This window comes from Cnephaeus nilssonii, assembly GCF_951640355.1.
Source record: "Cnephaeus nilssonii genome assembly, chromosome: 17".
NCBI lineage: Eukaryota > Metazoa > Chordata > Mammalia > Chiroptera > Vespertilionidae > Cnephaeus > Cnephaeus nilssonii.
In genome coordinates this window covers 45,679,973-45,694,828 of record NC_137088.1, presented here as the reverse complement: position 1 = coordinate 45,694,828, position 14,856 = coordinate 45,679,973, and the positions used below count along the sequence as shown (strand labels likewise).

Genomic DNA, 14,856 nt, shown 5'->3' with positions numbered 1-14,856 from the left:
CCCCGCCCCTTGTTGGGTACTCCTCCTGCTCTGTCTTGGGGAACTGAGTCTCCCCAATACTCAGGCAGCCCCTCTCCCAGCAGCTCTGGGTGGGGAGTGGTTTGCCCAGCCAGTGGGGGTCTGGTGGTATGGTAGGGTCTTTCTAGAGGTTAACCTTAGTCTCTAAGTTCCCCATTCTTTTTCCATTTGATGGATGCGGGCACCGAGGCACAGAGCTGGTGGCAGAGCTGGGACTGGGATCCAGACGCGAACCTGCAGCATTCGACCCAGTGCTTTCTGAGCGTTTCTCATGCACCGGGTTTTTCTGCTGCTGCTTGCACTGGCTGCTTGTAGCTGGGCCTGAAGCTGGCATTTCCGGGGCTTGGCACCTCTGCCAAGGTTTCCTTCTCTGAGATCACCTGCCAGTTTTGTCCTAAGAACGTCCACGCCAATAGGGAGAAGTGTCTGGTGCCTTGGGAAGGCGGTGGTCATGGCAGAGGGTGTAATGTGGGCAATAAAAGGCTCACGGATTCTTTCGTCTCAGCTTTGTCCGGGGAGATAAGCAAGTCCAACATGCGAAACACCCCTGGATGGGAGCCACATGAGTCAGGCTTGTAAATTCCCCATCTCCGGCCTGCCTGCTGGGACTCTTGAGGAAGAGAGAAGGGGTGTGGGGCGGGCCACCCTAAATTCCTTGCACATTCGCTGGTTCCCTGTGTGCTCAGGGGCCCAGACAAAAGCCTTATCACAAGCAAAAGGATCCCTTTGTTTAAAAAGATTCCTCCCACCATGTGTTTGGGCAGCATCCTTGGGACAAAGCCAGAGGGGGAAAAATCAAATTCAAGCTTGCCTTGAGCGATGTGACATTTTTACTCCCTCTGAGAGTTGTGATTTGCTATTGTGAGGAGAAAACAAATGAGCTAAACAAGATGTGTTCTGGGGAGTTTTCATGAGTGGACTCCTCTGATTCCAAAGCCCCACCCCTCCACCTTAAGGGAGACCTGGACCGACTCCACTCCTTTCCCAGAACCCCCTGCTTCCATCCGGCCGCACGAAGGCCAAGGGGCACTGAAATTAACGATCTTGTTCCCCATTTCAAACTACAAACTTGGGGGGTTGACAAGGATGGAGCACTCATTTTTGCCATTAGCCATTATTTTGCTAATTTTTCAGGCTGTGCAATTTTCAAGGGAAATTAAATCCCTATGCGCCGGATTCCTTTTACACCAAACTCATCAAAATGTGGCTTTCCAGGCCGCTTTGAAGTCTTAAGACTAGACATGTGGTCCAGGGCCGGAGTGTTTATAAGCGCATTGGAGAGAGACATGTTAATTAAACGTTTCCTTCTTGGCAGCGTTGCTGATGAGTGCGGCCCTGGGTTTCAGAGGAAACCGGGTGAGGAAGAGGCAGGCATCTGGGCGTGACAGGGCAGGGTCCACCCGGGCTGAGGATCTCTGCAGGGCGGCTGGCGTCGGCCTAACCTCCTTCGCCCCCGAAGAGGGATGGTCCTGGCCGCCAAGGGCCAAGGGGACCAGTGAGTCCGAAAGGGTCTGGCCTCGGCCTGTCCAGGGTTAAGTTGCAGTTTTCAAGGTGTTTGTACAAACAGTAGCCGGTTCCCATAGCAGCCAGTCCAGGTGCAGATAAGAGCTGCCCCGTGGCTCTAGCTGCTGACCAGACGTGCACAGATCTCACCGGGATGTCTTTGAAGTAACCGGCGGGGGACCGCCAGGCCCAGCCGTGTAGGAGGCAGTCACGGCAGCGGACAGCGGCGGCTGAGACTCCCCGCTCCACGTGACCAAACCCTCCAACCGCCGAGGGCGGCGCACTCTGAGAGGTGAAGCAGCCTCCCCAAGGAGGGTGGCTGAGCCAGTGTTTAAGCCTAAGGTACCTGATGCCAAAGTCCACCCTGCTACCTGATAAAGCTGCCTCCCAACACCCGCGGGGCTCCGACGAGGTATAGAATCCAGTGACTCTGGCCTTGTGCTCCTCTGGGGACAAACCCAGCCTACGGTGGCCTGTCCAGACCCCCTGGGCAAAGCCTGCACCCCTCAAAGGCCACAGACCTTGTTGGGAGTCCGGGCCCACAGACGAGGCTGCCCCCTCCAGAAGGGGCAGGACAAACCCTCCCTCCCTCCCACCTGTCAGAGGTCAACAAATCGCCACTCCAATCAACAAAGGGGTGTCAGGAAGAGACACAGGGAAGGACCCAGAGTCTTGTCTCCCCACCTTTCCTTTCACCCCTCAACTCCAATGGAGGGGAGGGATGGGGTGGGAGGCAGCTAGGACTTCCCATCACCATGGCAACTGCTCCCGCAGGTGTAACCAGGGAGGCAGCCCCGCTCTGAAGGACAAACTGGCAGGGACCAAGGGTCTGCCTCGGGTGAACTTTGAGAGTGCAGCCCCTGAGCTAGTGTTGTCGCTGTAAAATGGTGTCACCAAACTGCTGTAAGGGGAGGGGGAGGCCAGGAAGGAGCAGCGGGGAAGAGGGACGAGAGGGACGGCTGTAGCACCAAATACGAGCCTGCTGTCCACAGGCAGTGGGATGACAGGTGACACTTTTTTGTTTGAATCAATTCCCTCCAAGGGGGCTTCTTGTGTTTGTAGGAGAGGCTTTCTTCTCGCTCTCTTTAAAACCACAGCCTTCACCGAGGTGGGTTTCCTATGTGGGACTCTTCCTCAGGGCAAGTCCCAGCAAACCTCCCCAGGCAGCTGTGTGGGGGTCAGGGCCCACACCCCCCCTTCCAGTGCCCGCACGCTCAGGCGGGCCTTCTGGATAACCTCCCGCTGAGGCTCAGGGAGAAGCTGGGCCGCCCCTGCCAAAGGAGGCCAGGCTCCTGGTCAAGACATGTAGCTAACCTGTGTGCTATCGGCCAGCGATGGGAAGAGCAGGTCAGACCCCAACCACTTATCAGACGGCGCTTTAAGGAGCAAACATTTTATTTAATAAGTTATAAGATACAATTTACAGTCGGCATTTGATTCCAGTTTCGCTTCCTTGTCCCAGTTTGCGAGGCCTGTGGTCCTGTCACCTGAGGCTTCAGGCCGCTCCAGTTTCGAACATTGGGCGTTTGCCAACACCGGCCCCCAGCCGCGATCCCTCGGGGCAGGTCCCCCACCTGGGCCCCGCCCCACCCACGGAGGCACGTCAGCCACAGTGCCATTTCCTGAGGACTGAGCAGCAACCAGGAGGGTCTGCCTGCCCTGACCACACTCCACGGCGGGCCCTGCAGCCAGCCAGTCCCTGACGCTTTTAGTCCCAAGCAGGGGTGCAGGAAGGGGGGCACAAGGCCTTGCACCCCGTTTGTAGACTCTTGCACCTGCATGTTGCTTTCCAAACACCATCTGGATGAGATGGGGTCAGGGCCAAACACACAGCCACCACCGGCTACGCAGCTTTTGCTATTTCTGCCGAACAGTGAAGGAGCCCTGATGAGCTGCTGTCCACCCCCCTCAATGGTCCCTGACTCAGACCAGAGGTAGGCAGGACTTTCCTCCTTTCCTATCTATAACTGTTTTCCAGAAAAAGTGGCCCCGAGACAGACTGGGCTGGGTGTGGCGTGCTGTGTCGCGCGAAGACTTCCGCTGACACGTGGACCCCTCACCGTCACCGAGAACGTGTTGGGAAAGCTCATCCAACGGGCAAGTGGCTGGAGTGTGTGTTAAGCACAAGGGCTGGTGTTGGTTACAAAAAGGGGTCTTTGGCAAGTGGGGGGCTGCTGATCACTGCAGACTTCCCTCAGACCGAGACTGACCAGACTTTAAAAGCAAGAACCGAAGCATGGCTGCCAAGATGGTCACAGCTCGGACTTTGCAGGGAATTTATCAGCCGAGGAGGGAGCGGCGGCAGAAAGCCCTCCGGGCCAGCCGGCCGCCGCGTGGTAAAAAGGCCCCAGAGCAGCGTGGGGTGGGAGTGAGTGGTCAAAACAATGTGCCCACCGCGCAGCCTTTTCTCACGTGCCGTGGGCACCGGGAGGGAGGACGCTGGTGTTAAGCCATCTACTTTCCTAAACCACCACCTAAGCGAGGGCTCCTCTTTTCCCTGCCCCTCGCCCCCGTCTGGTTTCCTACGTTGGTCCCCAGTTGCATTTTAGACGCCAGCCTTGCCTGTGTGCTCGGTCTGTCTGCAGGGGACCATCTGAGCCACAAGAGGTCAGGTTTGCTCAGCCCACCGCACGAGCTTGCGTTTCCCCAGGGTCCCCAACGCGTCCCCAAGGAGTCAAGTCTAGGATTTCGTTCTGAAGGCACTTTAGAATGGCAATGTTTTCGGGATGGGGTTTCAGACCCACACACAGGCCGGAGGACTTTGTAAAAAAAAACAAACGAGTTACAAACAAGCAACGAAAGCAACCACCAGAAGCACCTCCCGGGATGTGACGACACGCGCTTAAGGCACCGTGACGTGGAAGGGGCTGCCGGGGATGTGTTCCTCTCCCCACTTCACGGCCAGGACATACTCCCCCTTCTCCTTCACGACGTAGGTGACGTTGTACTGCTGGTTGCCCACGTGCTTCATGGAGACCTCTTCGCAGGGCGTGGTGGGCCCGTGGACCCCGATCAGCAGCATGTTGGAACCTGAGCGGCAGAGGGAGGTGGTTATTGCGTGAGGGTGAATCCCAGGAGGCGGAGGACCAGAAGGGAGCCAAAGGAATGATACCAGTGGCCGCCTGCTGAGCTTCTATGAAGATGTTGGGGACTGAGAGGTGGGAGTGTGGGATTCTGAGCAGGCCTCATACAGCCCAACACTGAGGGTTCAAATCCCGGCCCTGCCGCTTCCTGGCCGGGTGACCTTGGACATGGAACGTCACCTCTCCCTGTCTTAGCGTCCCCGTCCGTAAACAGGGGCAACACTAGCACCAGCTTCGCCGGGAGGAGTATTCTGTGAAGCCCTCGGCACGTAATAAGGCCTATCTCCCTGTAGGTGTAGATTGTTCTGATCTGTTATTCTCATGAGAACTTTATGGAAGGTACTATTATTCCTATTTTAGAGAAGAGAAAACTGACTTTTAGAAAGAGATTTAGTACGGTTCCCAAGGTCACATGGCATTTAGGGAAGAAAGAAAGGAGGGAGGGAGAGAAGGAGGGAGGGAAGGAGGGAGGGAAGAAGGAGAGGAGGAAGGGATGAGTGGTGGAACCAGCCAGGTTTCCAGGCCAGATGTGCTAGATGCCAGAACCCAGCCAATTCACTATCGACGCCCGAACAAATACCCCAGTCCAAATTGCTATTAAGTTTGAAGCAATTAGGGGCAGAAAAAAATCAGAGGAAAAGCGAGGAAAACCCTTTAAAAATACTAAGTGCAAAAGAATAAGGTAATGAACACGGTGACTTGCAAATGGCTGGGTTCCATGGGAGGGTGGGCACTGCAGACCGGAGCAGGGAAGACCCAAGCAGAGGCGGGTGCCCAGCTGCCCCCACTCCCCGGGAGCAGGCCAGGCTGCCTACCGGCTTTGCTGCAGTCCACCAGGAAGGAGCTCTTCTGGCCCACGAAGGCCTTCGAGAGCCCTGCCCCCTTGGAGGTCACCTTGCTGGCGTCCGAGGATGCCTTGGGGATGGCGCTGTAGCAGGTCTCTGTTGAGGACCTGGTTACCGACTCCACCAGGATGGACGAGGTCTCGTTGGCCAAGCCGGGGCTGACCAGACGCTGGCCTAGGACATGAAAGGGAGGGAGGAGGGCATGAATGACCAGATCAAGAGGGTCTCTCAGCCAGAGGAGGAAAGTGCCCCCGCACCCCAACACCTGGATCCAAAAGCCACCACTTCCCCGTCTCACACCCATAATGTCTTCTAACCGCCCCCCGCCCAGTCTTGCCCCACACAACTAACTAGGTTCCAGCCTGTAGACCCCTCCCACAGAACCACGTGGCACCCTGTAGAAGCCATAGGTTTCCATTTACATAAAGCACTCTGCGTGTCAGCAGTGTAGACTCTACACTGTGTATCCCTATAAGCTCTACACTGTAGACGTACACTGTAGTGTAGCAGTGCAGACTCTATACCAGTGATGGGCAACCTTTTGAGCTTGGTGTGTCAAACTTCGCCAAAAAACTGAGCATAACTCGGGTAGTGTGTCACTTTGAGGAGAAAACTAACTCCAAGACTCTAGTCGCAAATATTTCATCCTCAGGAGCAGCAAATGTTTCATCCTCGGCATGCGGCCGCGTGTCATCAGAAGTGGCTACGCGTGTCAGTGCTGACACGCGTGTCATAGGTTCGCCATCACTGGTCTATACTATAGAGCTTATAGGGATACGCAGTGTGGAAGTCTGCAAGGACATAACAAAATATCACCAGTGATTCTCTCTGCACGGGAGATGCTTCTCCTGTCTGAATCGTTAGTTTTTCTGCACTGACCCTATGCTATTTATATAGCAGTGAACAGAGAGAGATGTGGGAGGAATTTACCACAATACTCATGGTGGTTACCTGGATGGAGGCTGTGAGGTGATTTTACTGTTTGGTATTTTTCCCAGAGCTCTGAAGGAAGCACATTTTTATAAATTTAATAAAAACTTTAAATTATTTTTAAAGTGAAGGGAATTGATTGGGGTGATTTTTTAAAATCCTGATTTAAACAAATACATAAGATTTCAAATATGTAAAATTTATTCTGTTATAGGCAGAATCCATCTAACACGCTTTTTAAACTTCTGCCCTCCCGTTCGACCTACTTATTTTACAAGTTTCAAACATGCACCCCCTTCTACCTGTCCTACCATTTCTTTTTTAAAACTGATTTTTAGAGAGAGAGAGAGAAATTAATCAGTTGCCTCTGGCACGTGGCCCAACTGGAGATTGAATCTGCAACCTGGGTACGTGCCCTGATTGGGAATCGACAACACTCCAACCAACTGAGCCACGCAGGGCCCTACCACTTCTTCACAATCAGGATTCAAAGTAGATTCAACGTATTTAAAATCATCCACAGTTTCTACGATCAAGCAGCTCTGTTGATATTTTGACAAAGGATTATGGGGGGGGCGTAATTTAAAAGGTATTTGGTTACCTGTCACCTTGGCCTTGAAGGGACTGCCCACGATGTGGTTGGGCCCACCATATTTGACGCCGATCAGGTAGTTTCCAGGGGCCATGGGGGTGTACATGACTTTATACCCTTCTGGGGTTTCCTGGCAATCCATTTTAACCTTGGACGGGCCTTCAATGGTGACCGATAACGTCCCTGGCCCTGCTCTGGTGGTGTTGATGTAAAATTCAGACTGGATACCTGGGAGAAAGGAAGTGGGAGTAAATATCATGTGGATGGTTTGGAGGGATGACGGGGGTAGGGTTTGGGGAGCTCTCCCGGGGGCACTGAAGCAGTGGCGGGGGCACACACAGGATCCCTCAAAGTAGGGTCACCTTGGTGGCAAGGGAACCCACCACTACTAGCTTTGAACTCCTGGCACAGAGCACCACAGGCCCTGGGGTCGGTAACTCCAGGCAGGAGTGTGGCTGACATTCCGCCCACCAGCACACCCTGCCTGGACACCCTGTCCTCTCCTCTGGGCACGAGCAGTGGCTACGGGCGAAAGGTCTGAGGGTCACTGTGAGCCTGACATGCTGCTCCAGCTCCGCCTCCAGGGGCGAGGGGAGCGGGGGCCCCTCTGACCTCTCCTGCCTCCTCTGTGTGGACGTGGAGAAGCCAAGGAGTCAGCGCCTCCTCCTTCCTCTCCAGGCTCCTGACCCAGACTCCACCCTGGAGACCGAAGCAGCCACTAGGATCTGCCACCTCCTCCTTTGCCATGAATAATCCTGGCAACAGGAACAGGACCAGCACAGCAGCCACGGCTCACTGAGCCCCATGGCAGTGCAGGTGCTAACAGGACTCGGAAGCTCAGCCCCTGCCAGTCAGAGCTACTGAGAGGGGCATCTGAGCAGTCTGCGCAGCTCCGAGCCCAGGCCCAGCTCTTGGCCACTGGGTGGACAGTGTGGCTGCCCTGGATGTCCTAGTGCAGCCCCAGGACACTCTACCGCTTGCCCAGTCCCTGTGGGCCTCCTGCACAGACGGGTACAACAGAAGGCAAGCTGGGCAGGAGTGCCACCGATGGCGACGGCAGCCTTCCCGCCTGAGCCCAGGGCCCTGAGAAGCCCCCCCGACCCCCTAGGCCTCTTTCCAGTCCAGAGGGGATGAGCTGGTCTGTGAGGGCCACTTGGGGGCCAGACACCAGCTGTGCGCCTGCCACAGTGCCCCCCTGGGCTGTCCCCGGCATAGCAGCCCCATGCAGGGCTGTGCTTTCTCTAGAGCCCTGGACGTGTCCCAGCTGGGAACTATTTTGGTTTAATTATAGCTCCCAGGCCAGAGAAAGAATGATTGTTCTGGTTATCAATAAAACAAAGGAGCTGCTATCATGCAGCTCCCAAACACAACCCAGCTGTTTCTGGAAGCTCTGGAGGCTCTGGTCCCAGCACTCCCCCACCCTGCACCCCGCCCCCCACTTCAACCCTGTATCTGAACTGCGCAGCCTCGAAGCCCCTCAGGCAGCAGCTGCTGTGGCGGCTGAGGGGGCGGGTGGTGACGAGCACGGGACAGCATCCTAGGAAGGAGCTGCAAGACCCGGAGAGATACTCAACGTGGAGAAGGCCCGGCTACGGGAAGGAGCCCCACCCTTTTCAACAAGCTGCTCCATTCCTGAAAACGCAGCTCCTCCTGGCTGCGAGGCCCGAGGGCAGGGACGATGGGTGGGAAAGGGGAATAAGGAATCAGGATGAGTGGTACCTGGGACAGCCTGCCTGGTGGGCTCCCTCATTATTCCCATTTTATAAGAAGGAAGGGGAGGCTCAGTGAGTCACACAGCTAGAAAATGGCACAATGGGGACTTAAACAGGAGCTCTGTCCAACGGGAAGCGGACGTGTGTGCCCGAGAGAAGACTGGAGAAAGGATCCACACGCAGGAGGCCCCCTCACCACTGCCTCCAGCTGACCACGGACACCCTGAACATCCCGGGCAGCCCGCATGCACAGCTGAGTTCCTGTGACTGTCATGTGTGTGCAAAGCGTCTTCAAGGCGGCCGAGGAGGGAAGGGGCTCTCTGTTCCTGCACGCTGGGGTTCCTGGAGCATTTCCTCGGGGAACTGCGCTCCCAGCCCAGACTGCCTGGACTCCTCGGTCTACCTCCCAGCCTCTCCACTCTCAGCAGCACAGTCCCTTCCCAATTCTCCACATGCCCTGCTCCCAAACCTGCAGAACGGGCCATTTCAAGTTCGAGCCAAAAGATACAGCGAGTCCACCCAGAAAAACACAGGGACGTTTGCTTTGTCCCGAAGGTGAGGCTGCCAGGCCCGCAGGCAGCGAGCACAGCCACCTTTTCATTCCATGCACACTGCAGCTGTGTAACCCTGGGACGGGTATTTGGGGAAAGGCTGGGGAGCAGGAGGGCTAGGAAAACAAGACGCCTTCCCCTTGACAAGAGCAATATTTACACAGGGTTTGAAACAGGCGTGCTCTGTGCCTCTCCCGCCTGGTTGGGAGTCTCCCTAGACCAGCTCCTCTCAGCAGCATCCAGCGCTCGCAAAACACAGCCTGAAACCAGAGCTCCTGAGAAGGCCCGTGAACAGCCAAGAGGAAGCACAGAGGCCCCGACACAGCAGGTGTGACCCAGCAGGAGGCAGAGGTGGCTGCTGGCGCTGCAGGAGACCTCAGTGGCTGCCGTGGGGCCTGGGCCAGGGCCTGCTGTGGCTCCGAGTACCAGGAGGACCCCACCTGGGCTCCGATGGCGGGTGGCTTGCCAGGGGCCAAATGCATCCACTACTGCCTGGAAACATTCCACGGCAGCTCGGACTGGGGGCCTGGCTTATGACCCCACCACCACCGCTGAGTGGGCCACAGGTGCAGTCTCTGCCCCTGGGTGAGCCAGACATCTGGGGAGGCAGCACAGCTCAGGGGTGAAGGGCACAGGCTCTGAGGCGTGGACCCGGGGGGAAGTCCTGGTTCTGGCCTCTGCCGCTAGGTAAGCTTTGGGGAGTGACTCAACCTTTCCGAGTCTCACTTTCCTCACCTGTGAAATGGACCGCTTAGGGTGAAACCATACTACGCCTTTAACAAAGGACACGCTGCTGGACCAGCGTTCAGTGTGGAGCCAGAGGGGCCTGGGGAGTCCAGAGGCACTTGTGCCACCCCCACGGGTGGTTCTGCCGAGGCCACTGTTTGGCCAGAGTCCCAGATGGGACATCAGCGGGTCAACTCTCTCCTGCCCGTAAGCAGGGCACCTGGGCCACTTAGGACTCTCACTCCCCAGGTAACCAGGGCCACTCATCCCTTCGCCATGGGGAGGCGGGTCTGCTCTGTCCCACTCACCCCATCGGGGGACACTAAGAGCAGTGCCCACACACGAGGGATTCCAGAAACTGGGACCGGGCGGCCTTCCTGGGGGCCCAAATCAACACCCACATGCAGACTGTGTCCCTGAGAGCCCACGCCTGGACTTTCCCTGCAGAGAAGCATAGCTGGACACGCTCCCACCCTGCCTCTCCGTAAGGACACGCACTGGACACCCCCCGACGCCCACCTCTAGGGTCACCGTCTGAACACCAACTGCAGCCATTACCGGGGAGGAGAGAGGGGTATGTTTTAATTTGGAGAGTTTTTTAAGATGTCAAGAGCAAAAAACAAGCGGTACAACAATACGTGCATTAAGATTATTTCTGTAAAATAAAAGCAAAACCACAGTATGTGTCTACCTTTCCGGTGAACCAGCAGCTAAGCAACCAAGCGACCAAGAATGAAGCCTGACAGACAACCCCAAGGGGCACCCCTGAGCTGTGAGCCCTGTTTCCTCCTGGACCAGATGGAGGGAGGAAGGAGACGCAAAGAGATGGCATAGGTTTCACTTTACACTGAGTGGCCAGATTATTATGATCTCTGAACGCATAATAATCTGGCCACTCAGTGTGTGCTTGTGCGTGTGCGTGTGCGTGTGTGTGTGTGTGTGTGTGTGTGTGTGTATTAGAGGCCCGGTGCATGAATTTGTGCATGGGTGGGGTCTGACCAGCCAGGCCAGGGGGAGGGGACATGGGTGGTTGGCCGGCCTGCCTGCTGGTCAAACTCCTGGTGGAGGGGACAATTTGCATATTAGCCTTTTATTATATAGGATATACACTGAGTGGCCAGATTATTATGCGTTATATATACCTTGTCACTGCCTAAGTTCTTCACAATCAAAAGTGTCCCATCTGCAGCAAAGGTTAAAAATAAATCATAGCAAGTCCAAAAGCTTCAGAATTCTTCAACTGTTTCAGACTTCTCTCCTCCTCCATTAGGACCAGAGAATCAAAAGAGGAGATAGACCGTGACAGGCATTACTGCCCATTCAAAGCGTTTCTGGGCGCCTGGGGACCACTAGAGGCACTACTGGGTAGGGACCGCCCAGGAGGCCCGTTACATGCATCATGAATTCTGCGCGGGCAAAGAAACCCTCAGAATGAATGGTGCTGGGCCGTACCCCTCTTTATCAGCATCCCGGCCCCACAGTCCGGGAACTTGGCAGAGGAAGCCGGCTGAGGCACAGCACGCGGTAATGAGCACGCGAGCCTCCGAAGTGCACCTTATCCCGGCGTCCCTGGGGACAGGTGCACAGGCCGGGAGACTGCCACCTGGCTCTGTCCCTGGAGCCGGCTCAGTTAGAGAGGAGAGGGGGAGGCAGTGTGTTACCTGTGATGCCCCCCTCAAGACCCGCGCCGTAGGCGGACACCAGGGCCGGGTTCCCCGCTTGTCCTGGCTCCCCGACGCGCACTTTGAAGGGACTTCCAACCACGTGGCTCCCGTTGAACTTGACGTCGATCGTGTGGACGCCGTTCTCGTGGGGGATGAAGCGAACCGCGTACTTATCTAGGAGAGTGAGCAAAAAGCACAGGGTAAGAGCGGGCACACGGACACCACTGAGGCAGCGAGGACCCAGGACAGGAAGCAACCCGACACGGCCAATTTTAAATCTTTCACGAGACAATGGTTCTCCTGAAAGCCTGGTGCCCGACAGGTTGGATTTCAAAGCCAGACGGGCCTGCCTGTGTGTCCTCAGCCAGCCCTCTGGGAAATGCACCCAAATCTCAGGTTCTGTTTCCTCGTCTGTGGCCTCTGCCTCAGAAGAACACGGCCTTTATGAAAGCTCACTTCTTTCAAAGTTTCTCTACTTGGCCACTTGAAGGGGAAAGAGTGGTTCCAACTGGGGCCAATTCTCCTCAGTTAAGCTCCAAGCTAGCAACTGCCTCCCCCCCACACCACTACACCCCCACCCCCCAGTAACAGCCAGGTTTTTCACTGTGAGCTTGGGTCACAGCATGTGGCACGGTAACTGTCCCCTGAATGGACACCTGGAACATCCCCCTATCTATCGTGCACCTCCTGACCACCCCTTCCTCCTGGAAGAACTCGCCTGGGATGCAGGTAGTCTGTTTTCTTCCTCGACTCACTCTTCACCCCCCTTCAGCATTTTTGTCCCCCAAAGCTCCACCCAAACCCTCTTCACTTCTCCTCTGATGAACATCTGCATGCAACCGCCCATTCACAGCCTTCAACACTGCTCTTCCCCAACAGCCCCTCGCTGGGTACCCACCACTCCTCCCTTAGAGCCAATATGCTTCAAGGGAAGGTGATCCCACCCCATCAGGTATGATCTTTAACTGGGGGCGGGGGGAAGTCCCTTCTTTCTCCAAGCCATCAATTAGCACATGGCATGTGTGTTCAGTGTTTGGTGAGACAGGAGGGAAGTTGGCTGGAGACCTCTGGAAAAGGAGTATCTTAGATTTCTGAGAAAGACTCTTCAGGAGAGATGAGTGGTGTGGTGTGAAGTTGGGAAATCTGGTTCTGCAGCCATCTTGTCACCAAGAGGAAGGCCAGTCTCAGAGTGAGGCCCACAAAGCCGAAGAGAGAGCAGAGATATTTGGGGGTTTGGAGGAAATAGCTGCATGGCGGAATTAAGCTGTTGCACCTTGGACCCTGCATTTCCCAGTTATGCGAATGAACAGACCCCTTTAATGGGTGAGCTGGCTTCAGTTGGGTGTTCCGTAATTTGCAACCAACAGCATCCTAACTGTGGCATGCTGACAGTCTCAGATACCTAACTTCACTTGTTGGCCAAATCCCAAAAACTTCCTTATTTGGATATCTTGGGGACCCTTCAAAACTCTCATGAAGGCCTCACCCACCCATGGCTGCACCATCTTTCTACCCCATCACCAAGCTACGTGTAACCGTTCTGATTCACATGCATTCCCTATGGCCAAACCGGTCACCACGTGTGAGAGTTCTCTGGCCTGAAGCCCCCCCTCTCCATTCCAACGCTGCTGCTGAACGTTACTTTCTCAAACGAACCACTCTGCCTTTCAGCTATTTCAACACATTCTCTAGGATGTGGTCAGACTTAAACCAAGATCTGATCGGGGCACCACCCCCACACAGACACTGTGTCTTCTAAGGCTCCTCACGGCCCTGTCCTGTTCTGCCCAGAGGGAGAAAGGTGTCCACATGCTAACCCAGGTCCTTGGTCTCTGCCCTCACTGTACACGTGGCAGGACCACAGCAAATGCCCAACAGGGCAGCGACAAAGGGCTCTTCCTCACGCCTCCGGGCCCACGGTCAGTTCACTTCCTCCGAGAAGCCCTCCTGACCTTGGCAAGGCACCAGGCTTCCCTTTCCTGCTCCAACCAACTTCACCGATTGGCTCTCAGTCCCCCTGTGGTGCCGGTGACCACACAGGTCCTCACGTGCTCTGCAGGCTGTGGCCAGGTCCTTACTGACTCTGAGCTCCTCTTTGTGAGCAAGAGTCACGTCTTGCCAAGTCTGACACTCAATGAATGTTCACTGGCAAAACGTCTCATTAAAGTGACTGACATCGGAATTCCATGCGTCAGGGCAGCAGGCAAGATCTTGGGCGAGTCAGCATCCTGGGCCTCCTGTGAAGCATCCTGGAGACCCAGATTCTCTTTTTTAAAAATATTTTTATTAAATTTATTGGGGTGACATTGGTCAACATGAACATACAGGTTTCAGGTGTTGGTTCCTACGTTACAAGATCTGTATATTGCACCACCAGATTCTCTTTTAAAGTTCAAGATGAACATCATTGACCTTTTCCTCAGAGTGAAGTCAGGTCAAAGTGAACTTATTCATCAGTTCAGCAATATAATAAAATCTGTAAGATTTTGTTAAACTATGAGAGAAAATTACAATGACTGTAATGTGAAAGGAATATGAAAAACAAAATAAAGCAGTATTTGTTTAAAAAAAAAAAGAGGAGGGAGAGGAAGAGAGTGAGAGAGAGGAGGGGGAAAGGGGAGGAGGGAGAAAGGAGGAGGAACAGGAACAAAAATAAGAATAAAAGGGAGGATATTAAATCTCAAAGTGTCCCCCTGTCTGTCCTTGGCAATGTTTACACCCTAATTTACAAGCAGTGTCTGGCAAGAACAGCAAAGGGAATGTGAGGGCTCGCTGGCCTTGGTGAGGCCGGCTGCTCCTCCATCAGGGTGCATGTTGGGTCGGGGGGTGCTGGCGCTGGGTCCGCACACCCTGCCCACGGCTTACCTGGCTCCAGCTCAGACACGTGGCATTCTTCCACGGCTCCGGAGGGGCTGTGCACCTTTGCATCAATCTTTCCTTTTGCCCCATTCAGCCTTATAGCAAAGGAGGCTGGCTGGTTAACCTTTAATCCCGATTCCTGAGGATTTAACACATCAGACAACGTTACGGCTCCCGGCACTCCTGCTGAGCGGCACACACTGACCCGTCCGGGACTCGGGGGACAGTGCTCCTGCAAACAGGCCCAGCATGGTTCGCCACATCCCACGGAAGCAGGTGGCTCATTCCACATTTCTAGCACCAAATGTAAGAAAGCAGAGACGCACAGCGGCGTGGGTCTGGTGCCCAAACCATCTGGAAGAGGCTCCGGGGT

The 14,856-nt window shown here is 55.1% G+C and overlaps 1 protein-coding gene across 4 annotated transcripts in view; it reads right to left on the bottom strand.

The window, feature by feature from the left end:
* Positions 1-4,287: 4,287 nt before the first annotated feature.
* Positions 4,288-14,856, bottom strand: part of FLNB (filamin B) — a 134,229-nt gene continuing 123,660 nt past the window's right edge. For all 4 annotated transcript variants that reach the window (XM_079795236.1, XM_079795233.1, XM_079795234.1 and 1 more), the window contains 5 exons: positions 14,490-14,622; positions 11,622-11,798; positions 6,981-7,199; positions 5,420-5,623; positions 4,288-4,551 (listed from right to left, as the gene is read on the bottom strand). In XM_079795236.1, coding sequence (XP_079651362.1) covers positions 4,364-4,551; positions 5,420-5,623; positions 6,981-7,199; positions 11,622-11,798; positions 14,490-14,622 — 921 coding nt within the window. In that variant the 3' untranslated portion in view covers positions 4,288-4,363. The remainder of the gene's footprint in view (positions 4,552-5,419; positions 5,624-6,980; positions 7,200-11,621; positions 11,799-14,489; positions 14,623-14,856) is intronic.